The sequence below is a fragment of the Ahaetulla prasina genome, chromosome 2 (genome assembly GCF_028640845.1).
Source record: "Ahaetulla prasina isolate Xishuangbanna chromosome 2, ASM2864084v1, whole genome shotgun sequence".
Classification (NCBI taxonomy): domain Eukaryota; kingdom Metazoa; phylum Chordata; class Lepidosauria; order Squamata; family Colubridae; genus Ahaetulla; species Ahaetulla prasina.
Window position 1 is genome coordinate 167,994,942 of NC_080540.1, and position 12,247 is coordinate 168,007,188.

The 12,247-nt window shown below is 47.3% G+C and overlaps 1 protein-coding gene across 8 annotated transcripts in view; it reads right to left on the minus strand.

The window, feature by feature from the left end:
- Window positions 1-12,247, minus strand: part of TNS2 (tensin 2) — a 166,208-nt gene that overhangs the window by 9,363 nt on the left and 144,598 nt on the right. For all 8 annotated transcript variants that reach the window (XM_058167068.1, XM_058167065.1, XM_058167070.1 and 5 more), the window contains 5 exons: window positions 11,586-11,733; window positions 7,259-8,160; window positions 5,623-5,709; window positions 1,380-1,511; window positions 170-262 (listed from right to left, as the gene is read on the minus strand). In XM_058167068.1, the coding sequence (XP_058023051.1) occupies window positions 170-262; window positions 1,380-1,511; window positions 5,623-5,709; window positions 7,259-8,160; window positions 11,586-11,733 (1,362 nt within the window). The remainder of the gene's footprint in view (window positions 1-169; window positions 263-1,379; window positions 1,512-5,622; window positions 5,710-7,258; window positions 8,161-11,585; window positions 11,734-12,247) is intronic.

Below are 12,247 nucleotides of genomic sequence, written 5' to 3' on the forward strand. Positions count from 1 at the left end.
AGCCAGGAAATTGCCAGGGTAAACACAGACACAGATTGCTCATATTGTAAATCTGAACTGACCATTTTTCAGAATAGGCTGAGGGCTGGAAACTGAGTCTAATCCCGCACAACCCTCATGCTAGAATATTTTCCATTTAAGGTCCAGGTCCAGTCCCAGTGTTACTTACCAAAATGGGGCTCATTGTTACAACCCTTGATTTTCACCCCTTTGGGTCCTGTCTCAATCAAGAAGTGGCGCACCAGTTGCTCAGCAGGGTCTCCTAAGATAGCAAAAGGCATCGGTTAGTGATGGTTGTTCTCTTTCTCCAGACCTTTTCTATGTACCCTGCTCCCAGAGAAGAGGCTAAAATGGAGTTCCTCCTGATGCTGGCAGGGCACTTTATGCAGAGAATCAGAATAAGAATAGAGCTGGAAGGGACCTTGGAGGTCTTCTAGCCCAACCCCTTGCTCAAGCAGGAGACCCTACACCATTTCAGATAGGTGGCTGTCCAGTCTTAAAAGCCTCCAGTGATGAAGCCCCTACAACTTCTGAAGGTGAGCTGTTCCACCAGTTAATTGCTCTCACTGTTCGGAAGTGTCTCCTTAATTCCAGGTTGCTTTCATCCTGGTTGCAGAGGATAAATGGATAAGGAAAAGCACATCATTTGGGACCAAGATAGAATGTGTTTTTAGCGTTGTCAAATGCACTTCTCAAAACCACTTCTCAAATCTCCCACCTCAGTAGGTCCAGCTGACAATAAACTACTACCAAGAGGGTTAATAAATTTGTGAAGGGTGGTAATCACATTGTTCCTAGTCATTGGAAAGTAGTAATACTGTTCTAAGTCTTAGTTTGGCTTCTGAAGTTTCGGAACCTCAATTCCAGGCAACACCTGCTAGGCAAGCCTACAGTGAGCCATATCAGAAGGTGTAAGTCAGCGGCGAAATCCTCTGAAGTCTGCTACCGGTTCTGTAAGTCTGCTACTGAAAGAGTGCTTTGTGTGCCTGAGGCACGCCCGCGCAGTGCTAAAAAAGGAACATTTTGAAGCCTTCCGAGTCTGCAAAGGTAAGTAGAACAGTGTGGGTGGGGGGGCAGAATCCGCTGTGCCACGCGATTTAGATTAGCTATAAAACAGGAAATCTGACTATTCTAGCTAATATAAATCTCACATCACAACTGATTGTTGCCCAGCTGATCATCAGAAATACTGGTTTGCCTAAACCGGTAGCATTTTTTTACTACCGTTCAGGAAAACCGGTCCAAACCGGTAGCATTTCACCCCTCGTATAAATTGCCTAGATATCTGGATGGCTACAGACGGCTTAGCTCTAAGCAATTGAGGTATTCCATTTTTGGAGATGGGGAGGAATGCTGAAGAGTTTTTCCCCTACCCTTACCTTTGGTGGAATGGTTGATGCTGTTGGGTGGAGGTGTTATCACTTTCAAAGCCAAACCATAGGCCCCTTGGAAGGAATTACTGTCCCGAATGAGGAAAGTGCCAGGTTCCTTGTCCTTCAGGAGAGCAATGGCTGCTCACAAAGAAGGAAAGAAACAGAAAAATAAAAAATATATCAGTGATTAGTATATAGAAAAAGGCAGCTCTACTGGAGCTGGATGAAAAAAACTATATTAAATGTAGCAGTCCTTCGGTTAAGGCAGAGGTTCCCAATCTTTTTCGGTTTGCGGCTCCCATAACACTTCGGATTTTTTCCGCGGCTCCCTTAATAGGTACATCCGATTTTTTTTTTAATTTTTGTCTTTTTTTCTGAATTTTTTTCTGAAAGCTGAAATCTTTTCTGTTAACTTTAAAATGTGCATATTGCCTCCTTGTAAAGAGAGATTCAACACATTCAACTTTTCAAAGATATCACATAGGTTTGTGAGTTTAATCAAAAAGTCTGTTTCTACAAAGTGTTTGGCATACTCATGTTTTGCTGATGGACGCGCCGTCTCCTTTGATGGGAGCGGCCTCTGTGGAACTTTCCCAGGCGTGGGGGTCCCTGCTTCGGTCTCGGAGTTTGGCCTCTCGCGATCCCCTTGTTCCCTCGGGTCTCCGCCTTGTGGAGGAGGTGGCTGTTCTCGCCTCCAGCCTGGCTCACCTGGGAGGAACTAACGGGTGGTTTTGCTATTTTCGCGCAGCCCTCTTTCCCGATGCCGTCGGCGTGGCCGCGGCCGTGTTGGGCAGCGTGTCGGGTGGTCTGGGAGGCCAGTGGCGTCGCGGGCAGACTGGAGGAGGTGTGCCGCTGCTCGCCAGGCGGCGGGTCTGGGCGGGCGCTGTGGTTCAGGCGGGCGGGCGGGGCCGGAGCTCGCGCTTCTCCTTTGGTCCGTCGTCGGCGTCTGCCGTCTTCCTGCCTGCTGTGGCCTGCCCCGCGGGGGGTGTGGGTGCGGCTGCGCGGGGGTCCCTTGGCTTTTGGAGTTGTCCCGAGGTGCGGGGTGCGGGTCCCGGGCGCTGCGGCCGGGTCCGGCTTTGTGGGGCTGGGATCTCGCGGCACCGCTGCGGTGGAGCGGACGCTGCTTCTTCGCTGCTCCCTTGTGGCGGTGGCGCTGCTCCTGGGGAGCCGCGGCTCACAGTTTGGGAATCACTGGGTTAAGGGCTATATCTGACCTTGGGGATGCCAGGAGCCATTCAACAAAAATCTGGCAAGGCCAGAGTGAAAACTAAACCAATTAGAATTGAGTCACTGCAGTTAATATGATTCCTCCTTGAATTTTCAAAGCACAATTGATTTGTTTTGTGACCAGAGAGAATGAATCAAACATACAAGGGTGATAAGAAGTAATGGGGAGGGGGATGGGTTGGCATGAAAGAAAATGAAGGGAGTAAAAGATGCTAAAGTGAAAGGAAAATGGTGGCAGAAAGAGAAACAAGAAGTCTTTTTTTTTTAAAGAAATATTAGATGATAGATTAATCTCCCAACAAAATGAATGGAAAGCATGGAAGCTGCTTATGATGTTATATTATGAAGTGCCAGAGGAGAATATGGAGTTACGCTAAGGAGACCTATGAAAAAGGAGGCTTGGCAAGATGATGTTAAAAAGGCAGTGGAAAAATGCCTGCAAGGGAATGATGGCTGCAGAAAATGAGAAAAAGAGAAAGATGGCGAAATTGGAAACAGCCCAGATGTGGCCTGAGATGGCCAGCAGTCTTCTCTTGCTTAGCAGACGGCCTGATAAAAGCGAAAACTTTCATGCTGTTACAAGGCAAAAGCCTGACAGCCTTAGCAGTTTTTATTGGGAGGCATATGGAAGAAAAACAGGTAAACTGCATATGTAACCTGGCCTTTTCTTTGCAGTTCAGATTGTTACACACAAGCCATGTCCAGGAATACACGGAATATCCCTTTGCAAGGTTTAAGTTTAATGTGGATGGTGAGGGTTGGACTGACAGAAAGAAAAAAGAGAAGACTTTGTGTGCAGAACAGATGGAGGCATGAAGATGATGGAATATGTATGCATGGTTTACATCCATCATCTGTACCCAATGCAGGTGGTCCTCGACTTACGGCTACGATTGACTATATGTTGTGAAGTGAGAAATTTGTTAAGTGAGTTTTGCCCCATTTTACGACTTTTCTTGCCACGCTTTTAATAATAATAATAATAATAATAATATTTTAATTTGTATACCGCCCTTCTCCCGAAGGACTCAGGGCGGTGAACAGGCAGATAAAATATAAATACACACAATAATTAAAAACATCCCTTAAAAAACTAATTTAAATGCCCAAAATGTTAAAAAACATACTCCCCCGTAAAATCACAAAATTTTAAAAACCCATCCAATAAAAATAAAAATCAGGCTAGTCCAGCCATACGAAATAAATAAGTTTTAAGTTCGCGGCGAAAGGTCCTAAGGTCAGGTAATTGTCGAAGTCCGAGGGGAAGTTCGTTCCACAGGGTCGGAGCTCTCACAGAGAAGGCCCTCCCCCTGGGGGCCGCCAGTCGACACTGTTAAATGAATCACTGCAGTTGTTAAATGAAACAACCTGGTTGCTACGTGAATCTGGCTTCCCCGCATTGACTTGGCTGGTCAGAAAGTCGCCAAAGGCGATTTCCATAACTCCTGGACATGCAACTGTCACAAATGTGAGTCAGTTGTCAAGCATCTGATCATAAATCGCAACTTGGGCGTTCTCCTGGATGGACGGCTGTCTTTTGAAGACCATTTGACGGCCGTCTCCAGGAGAGCTTTTTACCAGGTTCGCCTGGTTCGCCAGTTGCGCCCCTTTCTAGACCGGGATGCCCTATGCACGGTCACTCATGCTCTCGTGACGTCTCGTCTGGATTACTGCAATGCTCTCTACATGGGGCTCCCCTTGAAGAGCACCCGGAGGCTCCAGTTAGTCCAGAATGCGGCTGCGCGGGTGATAGAGGGACCCCTCGTGGCTCCCATGTGACACCTCTCCTGCGCAGACTGCACTGGCTACCTGTGGCCTTTCGGGTGTGCTTCAAGGTTTTGGTAACTATCTTCAAAGCACTCCATGGCATAGGGCCGGGCTATCTACGGGACCATCTGCTGCCACCGATTGCCTCCCACCGACCCATGCGCTCTCACAGGGAGGGACTCCTTAGGGTGCCGTCAGCCAGGCAGTGCCGACTGGCGACGCCCAGAGGGAGAGCCTTTTCTGTGGGGGCTCCCACCCTCTGGAACGAACTTCCCCCAGGTCTTCGTCAACTTTCCGACCTTCGAACCTTTCGCCGCGAGCTTAAGACACACCTATTTATTTGCGCAGGACTGGATTAGAATTTTAAATTTTAATTTGGTTTTAATGGGGTTTTATTGTTTTTATTGCAATTTTTAACATTCGGCCTTATTTAATAAGTTTTTTAAATTGGTGTTTTATTCTGTATTTATATGCATGTTTTTTATTAGGCTGTAAACCGCCCTGAGTCCTCTGGGAGATAGGGCGGTATATAAATGTGATTAAATAAATAAATAATAAATAAATAAAATAAATCACGTGACCATGGGGATGCTGCAACATTTGTAAGTGTGAAAAATGTTCATAGGTCACTTTTTTCCAGTGCTGTTGTACCTTCAAACAGCCAATAAGTGATCTGCGGTAAGTCAAGGACTACCTGTGCCATTCTTACTGTATTGGTCCATCCAAAAGGTTGAAGTGAAGAAGAGTGTGATTGCATTCTCAGTGAATTGGTGCAGATCAGCTGACAGGGCTTTGGATTGTGAATGATTGCATGAATAATGAACAGCAGCCCTTAATAACGACCACTGAAGGAGCCCTTGAGCCAATTACCAACCTAGCAAAATTCCTTGTCCTTTGATTCATCCAGCACATGGGAGATGAGCAGGGAAGGGGAATTTAAGGTGAAGGACGCAAAAAGAAAATCATGTTTTCCCTGGAACTGCAGGAGGCAAACTACATCTTGCCCATAAATCTGCAACCAGCGCAACACACGGAGTATGTGTGTGTGTGTGTGGGGGGGTGTTACCAACGTGGACTGTGGTGCTTTTTTAAAAGAGGAACATTCTGTACAGGGAGATGGAGGCGGCCTGTGTATGAGCATGTGGGATTGGCTGCTCCAAGTAAAAGAACTATTCCTGCCCTAGAAAGAAAATGTCAAACACTGACTGTGTTAAATCACAGGCAAAGCAGCCAAAATTGTTTGGGAGTTGCATACCTTGGTCCCGAGACAAGTGGGGCTTGTACCAGAACTTTGACGTGTCTTGGACAAATTTGACGCTAACCGGGTTCTCTTGCTGGAGATCTGGAAGAAGCAAAACAAAAGTTTCCTCTCCCAAATGCAGGCAAGCGTAAAGGTTTAACAGACTTTAAAACGTCCACAGTATATATTTGCTACTGAAGGCTAGAGATGGCTTAGATAACTTATTTGGGGCTTAGACAACTTAGAACTATGCCATCTTCAGTCTGACCTAAGCATAGTACATAAAATTATCTACCACAATGCCCTACCTGTCAATGACTATTTCAGTTTCAACCACAACAATACACAAGCAAATAATAGATACAAATTCAAGGTAAACCGCTCCAAACTCAATTGCAGAAAATATTATTTCAGCAACAGAGTTGTTAATGCCTGGAATACACTACCTGACTCTGTAGTTTCTTCCCCAAACCCCCAAAATTTTAAGTTTAAACTGTCTACAGTTGACTTCACCCCATTCCTAAGAGTTCTGTAAGGGGCGTGCATAAGCGCACCTGCGTGCCTACCGTCCCTGTCCTAATATTCCTTTTTTACTTACTCTTTTCATGTATCCAAATTATGTTTATACTTTTACCTGTTATCTTATATCTGATTGACAAATAAATAAATAAATAAATAAATAAAATACATAAAATAAATGGCTAGATAGCTAATGGGACAGTGGGCTAGACATGATTTGCTTACATAATTAAATTACAATTTTAAGGGTCTGTACAATAATAACTCTTCTTTGAGTCAGCTTGAGTCCTGCTATTTACTGACACATCCATCCATATACTTTGTAATAGACGACAGGTACGGATGTGACATGCTGCTATCAAGAACAATTTCTTTGACTTCCCAATTTAAACTACAACCTAGGATTTTTCTGGTGATCACCCACTCAGGTGGTAACTGTTTTTGACGCTACTTTGCTTTCTGAGATCAGCCAAGGGGACTAGCTACTGCCACACAGCTGGCCTAAACACATAAGAGAATGAGAGAGAGAGAGAGAGAGGGAGAGAGGGAGGGGGAGGGAGGGGGAGGGAGGGGGAGGGAGGGAGGGAGGGGGAGAGAGAGAGAGAGAGAGAGAGAGAGAGAGAGAATAGACAGATCAGTTGCAGGAAGATGTCTATCAAGCAGAGCCATCTGAAGCAAGAAACAGCCAAGGAGAAAGAGCTGAACCAGCTCGGTGTCTTATATGTAGCTCCTTTTGGAGAAGTCTTGGGTAACGGCCGAGAAATTAAGGGTCTGAGCCAGCAGAAAAACACTAAGAAAGCAGGCTCAAAGTATGAAGCCACGGTGGCGCAGTGGTTAGAGTGCAGTATTGCAGGCTACTTCTGCTGCCTGCTGGCTGCCTGCAATTTGGCAGTTCAGTTCCTACTAGGCTCAAGGTTGACTCAGCCTTCCATCCTTTTGTGGTGGGTAAAATGAGGACCCATATTGTTGGGGGCAATAGGCTGACTCTGTAAACCGCTTAGAGAGGGCTGTGAAAGCACTATGAAGCGGTATATAAGTCTAAGTGCTATTTCTATAAAAGCAAAGACTTGAAGGCAGTAGCTAATTCTTCCTCAACCCTTCACATTTCAAGCATTTACTTGGAGAACGTTACCTGGGCCAGGTGCAATGCCATCAGGCACCCCAGGGGCAAAGGTGACATGGTGAGCAGAGCCTGGACTACGCCCGGGTGGTGAGTTCCTCTCCCAGGTCCTGGTGGCCTGCAGGTGATGTTTCTCAGGCAGGGGAGGCTGCTGGGACTCCCGAGGTTGCTCTCGGCTGCCAGAGCTGCCCTCCGTGCTTGTGTAGTAGGCTGTTGCAATGGGGAAGGCTGGCGTCGGTGAGCCCTGCATATCAGCGATGCCACAACCGAGCGCGGGGGGCTGGATGCTGAGGGAGCAGGGCCCAAGAGAGGGGCTGAGGTTGGGACCGTGGGGAAGGCCCTTTGTGTCCACTTCATCTCGCTCGCTCTGCAGTCTCCCATTGTAGATGGCCGGAGTTGTAAGCGAGGCTGGAGCACCAGAGACTGTCCTGCAGCCAGGAGAGGGCTGGCTGGGGCAGGGAGCCTTGGGCATGAGCCTCTGGGGCTGCCTCTCCAGGATAGGGCCTGGCTGATGCCCCAGAGCATCTTGAGGGGGCAACTCATGGGGCATCGGCACTGTAGCACTAAGGCCACAGGCATCGGAGCCATTTTGATGCTGTTGCCTTTCCAGGAAGGGAGAGTGCTTGGCAGGGGCCGAAGGAGGCCCGTGTGGCGAACTAGAAGCACAGTAATTGCGAGAATACAGCTGTGGTGCCTGGAGGCCCGGCCTCTGGGGAGCTCCATTAGCTTGTGGCCTGAAGGCAGGGAAGTGTACAAAAGCCGGCATTGGAGATAAGATTTGGGATGGGTTGCCCGAGGAGGTCATCCTCTCCGGGGCTCTTTTGTATCCAGGAGAGGTTTGCTCCTCAAGGTTTGACTGGAGCATGTTCTCCAGGGGGCTGGCGGTCTTGTGGCAGAGCTTGCGAGATCCAGGGCTGCAAGGACAACAAGCATAACGTCAGTAAACTTTAGCAGACAATCAGGAGGAGTTGGGGAGCACCTGACATACACGCAGTGGTGAAATCCAAAGTTTTTTACTACCGGTTCTGGGGGTGTGGCTTGGTGGGGGTGGCAGGGGAAGGATACTGCAAAATCCCCATTCCCTCCCCACTCCAGGAGAAGGATGCTGCAAAATCCCCATTCCCTCCCCACTCCTGGGGGAAGGATACTGCAAAATCCCCATTTCCTCCCCACTCCAGGGGAAGGATACTGCAAAATCCCCATTCCCTCCTCACTCCAGGGGAAGGATACTGCAAAATCCCCATTCCCTCCCCACTCCAGGGAACGGATACTGCAAAATCTCCATTCCCACCGGTTCTCCGAACTGGTCAAAATTTCTGCTGTCGGTTCTCCAGAACCTGTCAGAATCTGGATTTCCCCCCTGCATACACATATTATTAAAAGTTGCATCTGACAAAGGGAGTTGTAGCTCACAAAAGCTTCTGCCCTTTAATAAAATACGTTCATCGGAAAAGCCTGACTTGGCCTGATTTTTATTTTTTATTTTTTTGCCCCCACAGACTAACACAATTCTACTTCCATAAAGTTTGGCAGTTATGTCTAATAGGGGGAAATTTCTGGGATTGCGGTGAAATGCATCCTTTCAATTCCAACAGTGCCGATCCCAAAACACATGTGAAAAAGAACAAAAATCAAAAACCCTCGCAACGTAGGTAAACAAATGCTACTAGTCCACGGATTTGCTTATTTAGACTAACTGGCCACACTTCCCAGCTTTTTAAAAGTTTCCTTGCTTGTCACTCAAAGGCCGTTTTCGATGCTTCTTACAAATCTGCACTTAAAGCAACCAGTATCAAGCACCAAGGAAAGGAAAATAAAAAGACTTCTAACAAAATGGTTGTAGACAGAGCTTTGATTTGTTGGCAAGTTCTGCAAATACAGAAGTACGTACATGAATTGGGGCAGAGGGTCCCCTTTAATTTAGAACATAGAATAATAGTGTTGGAAGGGACCTTGGAAGTCATTCTGGACTTTTTGGAAGGCTTGATGGGATGGATACACCTGATCATAGAAAGAATAACACAATAGAGTAATAGAGTTGGAAGCAGGGGTGAAATTCACTTACCTTCGCTACCGGTTCGCAAATGTGAGCGGGTGCGCGCCTCCTCTACAAATGCGCAGAGCCTTCTGCACATGTGCAGAGGGTCAAAAATGGGATGTCATGACTTCCGGGTGGGTGGGCGGAGCCTCCCAAGGGTTCGCCCAAGCAGGACAGAATCGGCTGAATTTCACCACTGTTTGGAAGGGACATCGGAGGTTCTCCAGTCCAACCTGCACCCAAGTAGGACCCTCCGTACCATTTCAGACAAATGGCCATCCAGTCTCTTCTTAAAAACCTCCATGATGGAGCCCCCACAACTTCTGGAGGCAAACTGTTTTTCTAGTTTACATAAATACATTTGACCGAAACAATTATCATTGTAATATATCCGTTAATGTAGCCTTAAAACAAAGTAGAATTAGCTCATGTTGTATTTCCTGTCTGGTCTATTTGGCATCGATCCTGCAAGTCTAAAATTACAAGTCTCCCACTGTCTCTTTTCTACCAACTATTCAGTTAGAGAGGTTCCTTTCTAAATTCCCTAGGCAGCATCTCTTCCCCTTGCCTCTCAAGGCTGTTCCCACGTACTATTACAGCACCAACTGACCTGCCACCTTGTGCAGCCTTTCTCATCTTTGACATATTCCACCTGGGTGGCTTTAATTTCTAGAGGATGCTGAAAATACCGCCATGGCAGCAATAACTGGAGAACATGACAAGTTCATCCACCCATCTGAAAGGCATTAAGACTGGGAAAACGTCACATGCCTATTTGTGGCTACTAATCTTGGCAGTGTTGTCTCAGATTCATTATGAACCATACCGTGAAGCAGGGGTGGAATTCACCAGGTTCTGACAGGTTCTGGAGAACCGGTAGCGGAAATTTTGAGTAGTTCGGAGAACTGGCAAATACCATCTTTGCCTGGCCCCAGAGTGGGGAGGGAATGGGGATTTTGCAGTATCCTTCCCCTGGAGTGGGGTGAGAATGGAGATTTTGCAGTATCCTTCCCCTGCCATGCCCAACCAAGCCATGCCCACCAAATCACAACATGCCCACCAAGCCACGCCCACAGAACCAGTAGTAAAAAAAATTGAATTCCATCACTGCCGTGAAGTCAATGTCAACTTCTAGTGGTCATCTAGACAAACATTCTCCAGGATGATCTGTCCCTGGTTTGGTCTTTCAAGGCTTCCAACAATGCACCTATTGCTACTGGAGAACCATGGCTCACGTGGTTAAGATGCTGGGTTGGAGGTTAGCAAGCTTGCATTTAAGACCCATGTGTTGCCATGTGGCGGGGTGAGCTCCTGTCCTTCACTCCAGCTCCTGAAAAAATCCCCCAACTGGGCATTCCTCCCTTCCCAGCCAATGATGATGTCACCGGTGAATCCTTTCAACCCGGAAGCACCTTAGTGCTTCTGACACGAGGGCGATGCGATCTATTGCTGTTGTAATTGAATCCATCTCCCTTGTGGCGGGTTACCTTCATCTCTTCAGTTCTATCATTTCCAGTATCACAGATTTCTCAAGAGAACGAGGTCTTTTAGATAATATGTTCAAAAATATGATAATCTGAGACCGGTCCTTTGCACTTCAAGTGAGAACTGGTGCTGATTTGCTGATGACTCCTTTGTTTCTTTCCTTGGCGACCTACAGCCAATATTTATGTGGCTGTATGTTGTAGGAAATCTTCACCTCGAACTAAAGTTCAAGGAGTATTATTGTTCTGTTCCCCAAGGAAGCCTTGCATATTTCAAGGCACTGAAAGGTTTTCCAGAATAGCACTGCGTTACAAGCACAGATTCAAGCGTAAACTCAGAGTCACGCTAGTTTTCACTCTTAACCAGAGATGGGCTGCTGGGGGTTCTCAGGGGTTTGGGAGAACCTCTAGCTAAGATTCTGTACAGTTTGGAGAACCCCCAAATCCCACTCCTGGCTGGCCCCACCCACCCAGCCCCTCCCAGGAGTCCCCACGCAGCCCGTTTTGGATGCAGGTAAATGCAAGGCACGTGCGGAGGCTCAGGGAGGGTGAAAAATGGGCCTTTCGGAAGTTTGGGAGGGCCTCCAGAGCCTGGGGAGGCCGTTGATGCCCTCTCAGAGGCTTGAGGAAAGCCTCCAGAGCCCAGGGAGGTAAAATTGCCGCCCCTGCCGTGGTGCAGGGGGCCGACTAGGCCACGCCCACCATGGCCGTGCCCACCCAGCAACCTGGCAGAGAATCCTTTTCTAAAATTTTTGAAGCCCACCCCTGACCCTAAGAAATGACTAAGAAGGCTCAGTGCACTCAGACATAAAGATACCTGTTGTTGTTGAATACAGGACTGCTGGTGTGCACAGGCATGGGAGAGCTAGACTCATCTGTACAAGCAGCTCGGACCTCCTGCCGATGAGGTTGTAGGGAGGCGGGCAGGTCTTGCCAGGGGATGCCCTCCCTGCAGTCTTGAAGCTCTAAGGAAAAGGAATGGAAGATGTGCACAAGACTATCAGTAAAGACATAAATAACTTCATATGAACTCAGTCCCGATTCTGGTGTGCATGCCTTGAACACCAGTCTGGAGAATGTCTGGACCTTCTCAATGTTGACGAATTATTCCCAAGATAGATCAACAATTGCCGCTAGGAACTCCACCTGGAAAACTACTCTTCCTCGCTTCTTGTCCTTCCCAAGGGAAAACCTAACTAACAGCAAAGCCAGCCGGCTGATTTGGGACACTCTGCATTTAAAAAAGAAGAGAATATAGCAATGGATTGGGATGGTGGATTAGGGAAAACCCAAGAGCAAATCCTCACTCAACTATGAAACTAATTGGGTGGCTTTGGACTGTCTGGTCCTATTCAACAGAATTTGCCTCAATGGTTATTAGGAAGAAAAAAGGGAAAGGGAGAGGTGCATTGTATATATTGCCCTGAGCTCCTATTTTTGAAGGAAAGTAGGCTATAAATGACATAAAGATCAAAAATA